This window comes from Hypanus sabinus, chromosome 16 (assembly GCF_030144855.1).
Source record: "Hypanus sabinus isolate sHypSab1 chromosome 16, sHypSab1.hap1, whole genome shotgun sequence".
Taxonomy (NCBI): domain Eukaryota; kingdom Metazoa; phylum Chordata; class Chondrichthyes; order Myliobatiformes; family Dasyatidae; genus Hypanus; species Hypanus sabinus.
Genome location: NC_082721.1, coordinates 66,826,761 through 66,842,078, shown reverse-complemented (window position 1 = coordinate 66,842,078; position 15,318 = coordinate 66,826,761). Strand labels below are relative to the sequence as shown.

General features: G+C 45.1%; 1 protein-coding gene across 1 annotated transcript in view; it reads left to right on the top strand.

The window, feature by feature from the left end:
- LOC132406388 (adhesion G protein-coupled receptor E2-like) overlaps positions 1–15,318 on the top strand; it is a 66,246-nt gene that overhangs the window by 30,054 nt on the left and 20,874 nt on the right. The window contains exon 7 of the mRNA XM_059991994.1: positions 2,451–2,625. Coding sequence (XP_059847977.1) covers positions 2,451–2,625 — 175 coding nt within the window. The remainder of the gene's footprint in view (positions 1–2,450; positions 2,626–15,318) is intronic.

Sequence of the window (15,318 nt, the reverse complement as noted above, 5' to 3'; positions counted from 1 at the left end):
ATAGACACTGTATCTAAAAAGTACAGAACTTGGGGCAGGGATTTTTTCTGCCAGAACTGGCAAGGTGATTTGTTGTTTTCACATTACAGTCTATAAGAAGACTTTGGACAAACTTGGGTCAGTTTCTCTGGAGCATCAGAGGCAGAGGCTGAGAAAGGCATAGACAGAGTAAACAGTCAGAATCTTCCTCCCAGGGTAGAAACACCAACTACTGTAGGACATGCATTTAAGGTGAGAGTGGGGAAGTTTAAAACAGATGTGTGGGACAGGTTTTTGCACAGAGTGTTGGATGTCAGGAACAGGCTGTCAGAGGTAATGGTGGGAATAGTGGTGTTTAAGACCCTATTCAATAAACACGTGACATTTCAGGGAATGGAGGGACATAGATCATGTGGATACAGAAGAGAAATGGTTTTAATTTGGCATCATGTTCAGCATAGATATTGTGGGCTGAATGGCCTGTTCCTGTGCTGTACTGTGCTATGATCTATGTATTATGGAAAACAGAGCTGGACAGGAGCAGATGTGAAGGGAGGGAGTGTGGAGTGTGGTCAGGGTAGGGAGAGCAGAACAAGAGGGCAGAGTCTGAAAGTTAGAGCCATGCCTTTCAGGAGTGAAATTTGAAAAGACTTGTACACCCAGATGGTGGTGGAAACTCAGAACACTCCTCAGTGACCCATCAATGTTGGGTCAAAGGTGGATTCTAGACCCGCGAGGGATGGGTTTTGTTAACTGAAGGTAGTAACGGGATGGGGGAAGATCACCAGATGGAGTTAGGTTGCATGGGTTTTAAGGAATAGTGGAATGTTCTTACATCACCTTTCTCATGGAATCATATGATATTCACAGCACAATTCACAGCAAATTGCCCACACAGTGTCTGCACTCTGCTGGTTACCAGAGGATGAGGGACAACGTGAAGGGAGTTAAAAAGAGGTGGAGAAAGGGAAATGGTTGAGAAAGTGGGAGTAGTGAAACAGAAGGCAATGGAGAAAGAGAGGTAGTCAAAATTGGAAGTGAAGAGAGAGAAAAAGGGTGTTGGAGTAGAAGGGGGAGAAAAAAGGAATGTAGGTGGAGAAAGATTCAATAATTAATACAGTAGAAATAAAAAACAGAAAGGTGTACAAATCCTTTATTGAAGAAAAGAACTTGTTAAAGGAAAACTAGTAGAACTGCCAATGTTCAAAGTAAATTTATTATCAAAGTACATATACGTCACCATATACAACACTGAGGTTCATTTCCTTGCAGGCATTCACTGGAAAATAAAGACACACAATACAATTTATTAAAAACTATAAATAACAAAGGGTGACGAATGACCAGTGTGCAAAAGAAAATAAATCTCGGAAATAATGAAAAATGTAAATAAATAATACTGAGTCATAGAGTCCTTGAAAAAGAGTCTATTGGTTGTGGAGTTAGTTCAGTGTTGAGAATCACAGAATAAAGTTTATCATCACTGACATGTGGTGAAATCTGTTGTTTTGAGTAGTAGTACAGTAGAAGACGTAACAAATAATTATAATTTGACTGTTTTCATTTTGATCGAGTTCTGTTGGGTTTCTTTGTTTTGTTGTTGCCTGTAAGGAAATTAATCTTAAGGTTGTATATAGTATATATACTTTGATATTAAATGTACTTTGAACTTTAAAATTACAACAACTAAATAGTGCAAAAGTGGAATAGTGAGGTTCATGGACCATTCAGAAATCTGATAGTAGTGAAAGAGGCTGTTCCTGAAATGTTGAGTATGCATCTTGAGGCTTCTCTATCTCCTTGATGGTAGTTATGAGAAGAGAGCTTGTCCTGGTGGTGATGGTCCTGAGTGATGGATGCTGCATTCTTGAGGCACTACCTTTTGAAGATGTCCTCGATGGTTGGGAGGATTGTACCATGATGGGTCTGGCGGAGTGGACAACCCTTTTCAGACTCTTTCAATCCTGTTATTGGAGCCTCCATTCCAGGCAGTACTGTAACCAGACAGAATTCATTGCATAAATCTGCTGGAAGGTTTGGTGACATACCAAATCTCTCAAACTTCTAATGAAGTATAACCACCAACGTGTTTTCATGATCACATTAATGTGTTGGGCCGAGAATAGAATCTCAAGAACGTTGACACCCAGGAATGTGAAGCTTCTCACTCTTTCCACCGCTAGTTCCTTTTAAAGTCAAAAATGCTGGAAAAACTCAGCCAGTCTGGCAGTATCAATGGAAAGAGAAACCAGACAACATTTTGTGTTAGTCACCCTTCCACAGAACTGGGGGAAGAGCAAATGGAAATTGCTGGACTCAAAAGGTCAGGCAGTATCTGTGGAGAGGGAAACAGAACTAATGTTCTTGTTCAACGACCCTTCATTGGAAAACCAACTTTTTCCACTTTTTAGACATCCAGCATCTGTAGTATTTTGCTTCTTAATTTATTAGATGTTCCTTTTCACCTCTAGGATTTGACAACGTTTGTAAACAATGTTCTTAATAGTTCGCGGCTGGATAGCATGCAGACCACTCAAAGGCTGGAGGTGGCAACGGCCACAGTGGACCTCTTGGAGAACATGGCAATGGCGATTGCCCTGAAACTACCCAGTTCAAAGGCAGAGACCATAGAAACAGACTCTTTCGGTAAAGTATTGGACTCTGAAAACATTGACCACTGGAGCAAAGGCCCTCATTGCTAGTTATCGAGTCTGTGAAACTGGTTTCAAGCTGAAGGAAGGAAATGTGGAGATTAGTTTCTAAATAATCATCTGATTTTGAAAATGACTAATGTGTTGGCTCTTGATAGAAATCTTTGTTTAATATGTCTAAAGTTTAAATATCAACCAAGTGGCAGGAAATATGGAAGAAAGGAAAATGCTGGAAGTAGTTGACTGGTCAGACAACGTCCGTAGAAAGAGAAACCATTAATGTTCATGTTGAAGATGTTAACTGTTCCTCATTCTAATGTTTCTGCCTGACCTGCTGAGTTTACCAACATTTTCTGCTTTTATTTCTGATTACATGAGGTTGCTTTGGAAGGCTGTGCTGAAACACGCTGTGTCACTGATGGTGAGAGTCAGTTCTCATGTCTTGCACCAGTTACGACATCTTCCCAGGAAATCTGATAATGAGGTCACTGTCAGCCAATGTTCCTGTTTCCCAGAACTCAGCAGAAATGATCGATGAAAGAGGCTGTTTCTTGCTTGTATGGTGTCGACTTTGCCAGCAATTAAGTGTAGCCCCATTCTCTCTGTTCCCACCCTCACTGCTGTCTCTAGAGCACAGTGTCTAATTCTCCATCCAGTGTAGAACTGAGGCATGGGACAATCTGTCACCTGCTCTGTCAGTGTGAATACAAGGCACTAAGTTATAGAAAAGCAGAAGAATTATACCAAGGGTTAGAGCATACGAACATAAGAAATAGGAGCAGGAGTCGGCCATCTGGCCCATCAAGCCTGCTCCACCATTCAATAAGATCATGGCTGATCTGGCCATGAACTCATCTCCAGCTACCGGAAAAAGAAGGCAATGGGAGAGCACCTAAGGATTTCCAGCGGGAAGACATTTTGAGTTCTCGGGGGAAGAGAGAGGCCAGACTGCGCAGGGGCGTGACGTCAGCCAGTTGAGCGCGAACAGTTTAAAAAGAAAGCCGCCGTATCCAGCGGGCAGCCGTATCCAGCGGGCAGCCGTATCCAGCGGGCAGCCGTATCCAGCGGGCAGCAGTGTCAGAGGCAGCAGAGTGAAAGGGCTTTGGCTCCACGGGCTTCGGCAGTCACGGGACGATGTGAGGCAGTCGTTGATTGCTAAAGGAGGTAGTATGTGTGTGAGGCCAGTTTTCTGTGGTCAGTGTCAGATGTGGGAAGTCCTGGAGTCTTCCGGCATCCCGGACGTCCACATCTGCACCCGGTACATCGAGATGCAACTCCTAAGGGACTGTGTTGGGGAACTGGAGCTGCAGCTCAATGACCTTCGTCTGGTCAGGGAGAGTTAGGAGGTGATAGAGAGGAGGTACAGGCAGGTGGTCACTCCAGGGCCATGGGGGACAGAGAAATGGGTCACAGTCAGAAGAGGGGAGGGGAAGAGTCAGGTACTAGGCAGTACCCCTGTGGTTGTACCTCTTGACAATAAGTACTCCTGTTTGAGTACTGTTGGGGGAGAGAGCCTACCTGGGGGAAGCGACAGTGGCTGTGCCTCTGGCACAGAGTCCGGCCCTGTGGCTCAGAAGGGTAGGGAAAGGAAGAGGAAGGCAGCAGTGATAGGGGACTCTATAGTCAGGGGTTCAGACAGGCCATTCTGTGGACGCAGGAAAGAAACTCGGATGGTAGTTTGCCGCCCAGGTGCCAGATGTTTTTGATTGCGTCCAAGATATCCTGCGGTGGGAGGGAGAACAGCCAGAGGTCGTGGTACATATTGGTACTAATGACATAGGTAGGAAAAGGGAAGAGGTCCTGAAAGAAGACTACAGGGAGTTAGGTAGGAAGTTGAGAAGCAGGACCTCAACGGTAATAATCTCGGGATTACTGTCTGTGCCACGTGACAGTGAGAGTAAGAATGGAATGAGGTGCAGGATAAATGCGTGGCTGAGGGATTGGAGCAGGGGGCAGAGATTCAGATTTCTGGATCATTGGGACCTCTTTTGGGGTGGGTGTGACCTGTACAAAAAGGACTGGTTGCACTTGAATCCCAGGAGGACCAATATCCTGGTGGGCAGGTTTGATAGAGCTGTTGGGGAGGGTTTAAACTAGTTTGGCAGGGGGTGGGGATCAGAATGTGAGTGCAGGGATTAAGGTAGAAGGACAAGGGCAAGATGCTAAGAGTTCTGAGTTGATGAGGAAGGATAGGCAGGGGACAGAACATAATTGTAGCCAGTTAAAGGGGTTGAAATGTGCCTACTTCAGTGCTAGGAGTATTAAGAACAAGGAGGATGAACTTAAAGCATGGATTAGTACGTGGAACTAAGATGTTGTGGCTGTTACTGAAACTTGGTTGGAGGAAGGACAGGATTGGATAATGCAGGTCCTGGGGTTCAGGTGTTTTAAAAGGAATAGGATGGGAGGTAGAAAAGCGGGGGGGGGGGAGTGGCATTGCTGGTCAGGGATAGTATCACAGCTATAGAAAGGGAGGACACTGCAGAAGGAGTGTCCACGGAGTCAGTCTGGGTGGAAGTCAGAAATAGGAAGGGATCAATCACTGTGCTGGGAATAGTCTATAGGCCCCCAAATAGCCCTCGGGACACCTAGGAGCAGATAAGCAGGCAGATTTTAGAATGGAGCAGGAAATACAGGGTAATAGTTATGAGTGATTTCAACTTCCCTCATATTGACTGGCACCTCCTGAGTTCATGGAGGATAGATGGGGCTGAATTTGTCAGGTGTGTTTAAGAAGGATTCCTGACACAGTATGTGGACCGGCCGACGAGAGGAGAGGCTATACTGGATCTAGTTCTGGGTAATGAACCTGGTCAGGTGACAGACCTCTTGGTGGGGGAGCATTTTGGTGAGAGTGACCACAACTCCCTTAGCTTCAGCATAGCTATGGAAAGGGATAAAATCAGACGAAATGGTAAAGTGCTTAACTGGGGAAGGGCTAACTTTGAAGGGATGAGGCAGGGACGAGCGAGAGTAAATTGGAAACAGATGTTCAAAGGGGAAAGCACAGAAGTAATGTGGGAGAAGTGTAGGGACCACATGAGCTGGGTTCAGGATAGGTTTGTCCCACTGAGGCAAGGAAAAAATAGTAGGAAAAGGGAACCGTGGCTGACAAAACATGTGAGGCAACTTGTCAAGAGGAAAAAGGAAGCATATGTTAGACATAAGAAGCAAGAAGTAGGAGGGGCTTATGAGAAATACAGGGTAGCCAGGAAGGAGCTAAAGAAAGGACTTAGGAGAGCTCGAAGGGGGTATGAGAAGGCCTTGGCATGTAGGATTAAGGAGAACCCCAAGGCGTTCTATGCATATGTGAAGAATAGGAGGATGACGAGAATGAAGGTGGGACCGCTAAAGGATAAAGAGGGCAACATGTGCCTGGAGACGGAGGAGGTTAGGGAGGTCCTAAATGAATACTTTGCTTCAGTATTCACAAGTGAAAAGGATCTTGATCAGGATGAGGTCGAAATAGAGCGGGCCTGTGTGCTGGACAGTATGGAGATTAAGGAAGAAGAAGTGCTGGATCTTCTTAAAAACATTAAGATTGATAAATCCCCAGGGCCAGATATGATACACCCCAGGTTGTTGTGGGAATTGAGAGAAGAGATCGCAGGAGCATTAGCTATGATCTTTGAATCCTCTTTGGCTGCAGGGGAAGTGCCAGAGGACTGGAGAATGGCAAATATAGTTCCCTTGTTTAAAAAAGGTAATAGGGAGAAACCTGGGAACTATAGACCGGTGAGTCTTATGACAGTGGTATGCAAACTACTGGAAAGGATTCTTAAGGATAGGATCTATGAGCATTTGGAGAAGTACAGTCTACTCATGGATAGTCAACATGGCTTTGTGAAGGGAAGAACGTGCCTCAGGAGTCTGATTGAGTTTTTTGAAGAGGTAACAAAAGAAATTGATGAGGGTAGAGCAGTGGATGCGGTCTACATGGACTTTAGCAAAGCATTTGACAAGGTCCCTCATGAGAGACTCATCCAGAAAGTCTTGAGGCATGGGATAAGTGAAACCTTGGCTGTTTGGATAAAAAAAATAGTCTTAAAGGAAGAAAGCAGAGGGTAGTTGTGGAAGGAAAGCATTCTGCCTGGAGGTCGGTGATTAGTGGAGTGCCACAGGGATCTGTCCTGGGACCCCTGCTATTTGTGATTTTTATAAATGACCTGGATGTGGAGGTGGTAGGATGGGTGAGTAAGTTTGTGGATGACACGAAGATTGGAGGAGTTGTGGATGGAGCTGTAGGTTGTCGAAGGTTACAAGAGGATATAGACAGGCTGCAGAGTTGGGCAGAAAAATGGCAGATGGAGTTCAATCTGGACAAGTGTGAGGTGATGCATTTTGGAAGGATAAACCAGAAGACTGAGTACAGGATTAACAGTCAGTTACTTAAGAGTGTGGATGAACAAAGGGACCTTGGGTTCAAATCCATATATCCCTCAAGGTCGCTGCACAGGTTGATAGGATAGTCAAGAAGGCCAATGGGATGCTGGGCTTCATTAACAGGGGTATTGAGTTCAAGAGTAGAGAGGTCATGTCGTAACTCTACAAATCTCTGGTGAGACCACACTTAGAGTATTGTGTTCATTTCTGGTCACCTCATTATAGTGTAACCCTTACCCAACAGGCTGGTATATGTCTAGGGGAAAAAGGAGATCCAGCCACTCTCCAACCCACCTCCCGTACACGCAGGTGCTGTGAGAATCGAGTTAATGCCTCGCGCCCGCCAACAGTATCAAACCCACAACAAATACCGTTATGAAATACACTTTAAAGAGTTTACTAAAATTAAAAAAATAGTAGGCAATACAATATTTATATATATATATACAAGGAAAAAACAAAAGGCGCCAACTTATCAAAGTTCAGTCTGTTTAGTGCACTCGTTGGAGCTCAATCCACGAACCAATCGACCCATCCGGCCGTCGCACCTGGGAACACCCCGGTGGTCTTACGAGCAGTCCAGCACATGTCCACCTTCCTCAGCGTCTTCCTCGGCCTCCCCAAAAAAACCCGCGAAAACCCCTCCCCCAAGTTCCCAGCATCACAAGACACAATGACATTCCCCATTGATTAACAAATGAAGACAATTACCATATCAGCCATTCTAAAGTGAAACAACGGCGAGAGAAACACTTATCCGACAAAGAAACATTCCTACTTGTAACAAACCAACGAGGCCATTTTGAGTAACATACCCAGGACATTGTACAATAGGAAGGATGTGGAAGCTATGGAGAGGGTGCAGAGGGGATTTACCAGGATGTTGCCTGGTTTGGGGAACAAGTCATATGAAGCAAGTTTAGCAGAGCTGGGACTTTTCTCATTGGAGCGTAGAAGAATGAGAGGGGACTTGATAGAGGCCTACAAGATTATGAGAGACATAGATAGGGTGGATAGTCAGTACCTGTTTCCCAGGGCACCAATAGCAAACGCCAGGGGGCATATGTACAAAATTAAGGGAGGGAAGTTTAGGGGAGACATCAGGGGTAAGTTTTTTTACACAGAGGGTTGTGAGTGCCTGGAATGACTTGCCAGGGATCGTGGTGGAGGCTAAAACATTAGGGGTATTTAAGAGCCTCTTGGACAGGCACATGGATGAAAGAAAAATGGAAGGTTATGGGGTAGTGCTGTAGTGTTCTACGGTTTTATGGCACCTGTCTTTTCCCCATGATCCTTAATTCCCCAACTATGCAAAAATCTATCCAACTTTGTCTTAAATATATTTACTGAGGTAGTCTCCACTGCTTCATTGGGCAGAGAATTCCACAGATTTACCACTCTCTGAGAATCAAAAGCAGTTGTTCCTCATCTCCATCCTAAATCTACTCCCACGAATCTTGTGGCTACTTCCCCTAGTTCTCATCTCAGCTACCAGTGGAAACAAATTTCCTGCCTCTACCTTATCTATGTCTTTCATGTCTTTAAAATGTTTCCTTAAGATCTCCTCCCATTCTTCTGAATTCCACTGAGTACAGACCCAGGTGATTTAATCTCTCCTCATAGTCTAAACCCTTCATCTCTGGAATCAATCTGGTGAATCTCCTCTGCACTGCCTCCAAAGCCAGCATATCTTTCCTCAAGTAAGGAGACAGAATTGCACACAGTACTCCAGGTGCGACCTCACCAGTATCCTGTACATAGAACATAGAATAGTACAGCACATTACAGGCCCTTCGGCCCACAATGTTGTGCCGACCCTCAAACCCTGCCTCCCATATAACCCCCACCTTAAATTCCTCCATATATCTGTCTAGTAGTCTCTTAAACTTCACTAGTGTATCTGCCTCCACCACTGACTCAAGTGGTGCATTCCACACACCAACCACTGTCTGAGTGAAAAACCTTCCTCTAATATCCCCCTTGAACTTCCCTCCCCTTACCTTAAAGCCATGTCCTCTTGTACTGAGCAGTGGTGCCCTGGGGAAGAGGCACTGGCTGTCCACTCTATCTATTCCTCTTAATATCTTGTACACCTCTATCATGTCTCCTTTCATCCTCCTTCTCTCCAAAGTGTAAAGCCCTAGCTCCTTAATCTCTGATCATGATCCATACTCTCTAAACCAGGCAGCATCCAGGTAAATCTCCTCTATACCCTTTCCAATGCTTCCACATCCTTCCTATAGTGAGGCACCCAGAAATGGACAGAGTAATCCAAGTGTGGCCTAACTGGAGATTTATAGAGCTGCATCATTACATCGCGTCTCTTAAACTCTATCCCTCAACTTATGAAAGCTAACACCCCATAAGCTTTCTTAACGACCCTATCTACCTGTGAGGCAATTTTCAGGGATCTGTGAACATGTACCCCCAGATCCCTCTGCGCCTCTGCACTACCAAGTATCCTGCCATTTACTTTGTACTCTGCCTTCGAGTTTGTCCTTCCAAAGTGTACCACCTCACACTTCTTTGGGTTGAACTCCATCTGCCACTGCTCAGCCCACTTCTGCATCCTAACAATATCTCTCTGCAATCTTCGACAATCCTCTACACTATCTACAACACCACCTACCTTTGTGTCGTCTGCAAACTTGCCAACCCACCCTTCTACCCCCACATCCTGGTCGTTAATAAAAATCACGAAAAGTAGAGGTCCCAGAACAGATCCTTGTGGGACACCACTAGTCACAACCCTCCAATCTGAATGTACTCCCTCCACCACAACCCTCTGCCTTCTGCAGAAAGCCAATTCTGAATCCACCTGGCCAAACTTCCCTGGATCCCATGCCTTCTGACTTTCTGAATAAGCCTACCGTGTGGAACTTTGTCAAATGACTTACTAAAATCCATGTAGATCACATCCACTGTACTACCCTCATCTATATGCCTGGTCACCTCCTTAAAGAACTCTATCAGGCTTGTTAGGCATGATCTACCCTTCACAAAGCCATGCTGACTGTCCCTGATCAGACCATGATTCTCTAAATGCTCATAGATCCTATCTCTAAGAATCTTTTCCAACAGCTTTCCCACCACAGATGTAAGGCTCACTGGTCTATAATTACCTGGACTATCCCTGCTACCTTTTTTGAACAAGGCGACAACATTCGCCTCCCTCCAATCCTCCAGTACCATTCCTGTGGACAACGAGGACATAAAGATCCCAGCCAGAGGTTCAGCAATCTCTTCCCTTGCCCCATGGAGCAGCCTGGGGAATATTCCGTCAGGCCCCGGGGACTTATCCGTCCTAATGTATTTTAACAACTCCAACACCTCTTCTCCCTTAATATCAACATGCTCCAGAATGTCAACCTCACTCATATTGTCCTCACCGTCATCAAGTTCCCTCTCAGTGGTGAATACCGAAGAGATGTATTCATTGAGGACCTCGCTCACTTCCACAGCCTCCAGGCACATTTTCCCACTTTTATCTCTAACCGGTCCTACCTTCACTCCTATCATCCTTTTGTTCTTCACATAATTGAAGAATGCCTTGGGGTTTTCCTTTACCCTACTTGCCAAGGCCTTCTCATGCCCCCTTCTTGCTCTTCTCAGTCCCTTCTTAAGCTCCTTTCTTGCTACCCTATATTCCTCAACAGACCCATCTGATCCTTGCTTCTTAAACCTCATGTATGCTGTCTTCTTCCACCTGACTAGATTTTCCACTTCACTTGTCACCCGTGGTTCCTTCACCCTACCATTCTTTATCTTCCTCACCGGGACAAATTTATCCCTAACATCCTGCAAGAGAACCTTAAACATCGACCACATGTCCATAGTACATTTCCTGCAAAAACATCATCCCAATTCACACCCACAAGTTCTAGCCTTATAGCCTCATAATTTTCCCTTCCCCAATTAAAAATTTTCCTGTCCTCTCTGATTCTATCCTTTTCCATGATAATGCTAAAGGTCAGGGAGCGGTGGTCACTGTCCCCCAGATGCTCACCCACTGACAGATCTGCAACCTGACCCGGTTCGTTACCTAATACTAGATCTAGTATGGCATTCCCCCTAGTCGGCCTGTCAACATACTGTGACAGGAATCCATCCTGGACACACTTAACAAACTCTGCCCCATCTAAACCCTTGGAATTACTCAAGTGCCAAAAAATATTAGGGAAGTTAAAGTCACTCATGATAACAACCCTGTTATTTTTGCACCTTTCCAAAATCTGCCTCCCAGTCTGCTCCTTGGAATCTCTGTTGTTATCAGGATGCCTATAGAATACTCCCAATAGAGTAACTGCTCCCTTCCTGTTCTTGACTTCCACCCATACTGACTCAAAAGAGGATCCTGCTACATTACCCACCCTTTCTGTAGCTGTAATAGTATCCCTGACCAGTAATGCTGCCCCTTCTCCCCTCCCTATCCCTTTTAAAGCACTGAAATCCAGGAATATTGAGAATCCATTCCTGCCCTGGTGCCAGCCAAGTCTCCATAATGGCCACTACATCATAATTCCATGTATGTATCCAAGCTCTCAGTTCATCACCTTTGTTCCTGATGCTTCTTGCATTGAAGTACACGCACTTTAGCCCTTCTACCTTACTACCTATATACCCTTTATTTTGCTTCTCTTTCCTCAAAGCCTCTCTATATGTTAGATCTGGCTTTACTACATGCACTTCTTTCACTGCTCTATCACTCTGGGTCCCATCCCCCTTGCAAATTTGTTTAAACCCTCCCGAACCATGCTAGCAAACCTACCTGCAAGGATATTGCTCCCCCTCAAGTTCGGATGTAACCCATCCAATCTTTACAGGTCCCACCTTCCCCAGAAGAGATCCCAATGATCCAAAAATCTAAAACCCTGCCCCCTGCACCAACTCCTCAGCCACGCGTTCAACTGCCATCTCCTCCAATTCTTACCATCACTATCACGTAGCACTGGCAGCAATCCAGAGAACACCACCCTTGGGGTCCTGTTCTTCAGCCTTCTGCCTAATTCCCGAAACTCACACTTCAGGACCTCATCCCTCTTCCTGCCTATGTCTTTGGTCCCAACATGTATCACGACTTCTGGTTGCTTTCCCTCTCGTACCAGGATGTCATGCACCCGGTCAGAGACATCCTGGACCCTGGCACCAGGGAGGCAACAAACCATGAGGGTTTCCTTCTCACATCCACAAAATCTCCTGTCTACTCCCCTGACTAAAGAGTCTCCAATGACAACAGCTCTCCTCTTCTCCGTCCCACCCTTCTGCACCACAGGGTCAGACTCAGTGCCAGAGGGCCTGCCACCATGGCTCACACCTGGTCGGTCATCCTCGCCAACAGCATCCAGGACGGTGAACTTATTATTCGGGGAATGGCTACAGGGGTGCTCTGCACTACCTGTCTACTCTCCTTCACTTTCCCCCCCTCAGACTGTCACCCAATGACCTGTTTCCGGCAGCCTAGGTGTGACTACCTCCCTGTAGCTCTCATCTATGACTGCCTCATTCTCCCTTATGAGTCGAAGGTCAACCAGCTGCTGCTCCAGATTCCTCACATGGTCTTCCAGATCGCCCAGCCGCAAGCACTTCTGGCAGATGTGACTGTGGGGGAGAGGAGCTCCCCCAAGACTGCCACGTCTCACAGGAAAGGCACATCACCATCTCAGGAAGCAATGTAAAGACTAACTGGGAACAAGTTCGTCCTCTGCCTCTTCTTGTCGAAGCCTCTCGAGTCAAAGCCTCAAACCTCCACTCCTTCACTGGCCCACCCACTCACTGGGCACTTTCCACAAGCTGCTCCGCTTGAGCTACCCCTCTATTTATTTGTTTGAGCTTTTCGAACTGCTTGATCACCTGACCTCGATTGCCGAATCAGCTGCTTTCTGCTGAGTCTGAGCTATACAAATCTTGATTGTCTGATCAACAGCTTTATGCTGAGCTATTCAAATCTTGATTGACTTGATTGCACGGTTCAACTGCCAAAACTGCCAGAATCTCTCGAGTCAAAGCCTCAAATCTCCACTCCTTCACTGGCCCACTCACTCACTGTCCACTTTCTACAGTTGCAGCATAACCTCCCTGCTCTTATCTTCAATTCCTCTAGCAATGAAGGCGAACATTCCATTTGCCTTCTTGATAGCCGGTTGCACCTGCAAACCAAAGTTTCATGCACAAACACTTCCAAATCCCTCTGGACAGCAGCATGTTGCAATTTTTTTTTACAATTTAGATAATAATCTGCTCTTCCAGTTTTCCTTCCAAAGTGGATGAACTCACATTTACCAATGTTGTACTCCATCTGCAAGATCCTTGCCCATTCACTTAACCTATCTATATCTCTCTGCAGTCTCTCCATATCTTTTGCACAATTTGCTTTTCCACTCAATTTTGTGTCATCAGCAAACTTAGATATACTCCACTTGGTCCCCTCTTCCAGATCGTTAATGTATATCGAGGACATTTGTGGGCACAGTACTGACCCCTGTGCACACCACACGCCACTACAGTAACATCCATGCATCCCAACTCTCTGCTTTATATTAGTTTATCAATCCTCTATCCAACACCCCCAACTCTATGCATCCTTATCTGATAGATAAGTCTTTTATGTGACACCTTATTGAACGCCTTCTGGAAATACACGTAAATACCATCTATCAGTTCCCCTCTATCCACTGTGCTCTTTATATTCTCAAAGAGCTCCAGTAAGTTTGTCAAATAGGACCTGCCTTTGCTGAATCTATGCTTTGTCTGTCTGATGGATCCATTTCTTTCCAGATGCTTTGCTATTTCTTCTTTAATGATAGCTTCAGGCATTTTCCAACTACAGATGTCAAACTAACTGTCCGATAATTATTTGCCTTTTGCCTATATCATATTTTTAACAGTGGCGTGACATTTGCTGTTTTCTATTCTGCTGGGACCTGCCCAGAGTCCAGAGAATTTTAGTAAATTATTACCAAAGCCTCTACTATAACTTCTGCCATTTTTTTCAGTGCCCTGGGGTGCATTCCATCAGGACCAGGGGACTTGTTCATCTTCAGGTTCACAAGTTTGCTCAGCATTACCTCCTAGTGACAGCTATTGTATCGAGGTCCTCACCTCCCATCGCACCCATTACATCCATATTATCTTTCTTTGGCATGTTAGACATGCCCTTCACCGTGAAGACCCGCACAAAATAGTCATTCAAAGCATCAGCCAATTGCTCATTTCCCAGTATTAATTCCCCCTTCTTGATCTCCAAGAGAGCTACGTTCACTTTAACCAACCTTTTCTGCTTTGTATTCCAGACAAGATGCATCCCCAAACCCTCTTTCACATTATATAAAGAGTTATTTAATTTCTTTGTGACCTCACTGTCTGCAAATATCCTAGTCCAAGGTGTTCCCCCCCACTGTAGTATCATGGGAGCATTGTTGTGCAGGTCATTCTGCACATTGAACCCATACTAGGTCTCTACAGGGACATCACAGTCTGGTCATCCTCTGTTTCTTGATTGTCTTGTAATTACAATCTCTCCAACACTCCACATACTTTCCCACTTGAAATGTTTCCACTTCCCAACCAAGCTGTGAGTTGCATGACCACTCTCTGTGTGGAAAGGGTTTCCCTCCTGGCACCCCTGGTTCAACAATAGTCACATTTAAACCTCTATTTATTGGTTCTCCACCCTTCTTTAATGAAAGAACTTTCTCTTCATTAACACTGCCCAAACCATTGACAATCTTGAAGATTTTTATCAAATTATGTCTCACCCTTCACTGCTAAAGAAGAACAATGCCACATTCTCTGGTGTGTCAATGGATCTGATGTTCCTCATTGACTGCATCTTCCTGCTCTATCTTCTCTGCAGTTCCTCTAAGCATGGTTACCAAACACAAAGTAGCTCAATCATCTCTTATGTTAATTCCACCACACTTCAAAAATAACATCTAGGAGGACGTTCTGAAGTTGAGAAAAAGACTGAAGTCATGAAACTTCAGTGTAGGTTCTGTGCTCGTGATATAGGAGTGGGAATCCTCACTATCTCTGGTAAAGAGTCAAGATCACTGTCTGTGCCAAGGATAAGAAGTGCTGGTAAGATATTAGACCTGGGGATCTAACATACTTGAGCCAGAATTTATCATTTTACCTGCTTTTGATTCAGTGCCACCAGACAGTGAAGAATATGCATGAGTATTTTCACTCAATTCTGTGGGAGCTGAGACTAATTGTTTTCTTACTACAATAAGCTAACTCAGCCCAAGAAAGCCCAATTGCAAATTGTATCCATCAGATGGGATTCTCAGAAAGCCCGAACAAGACT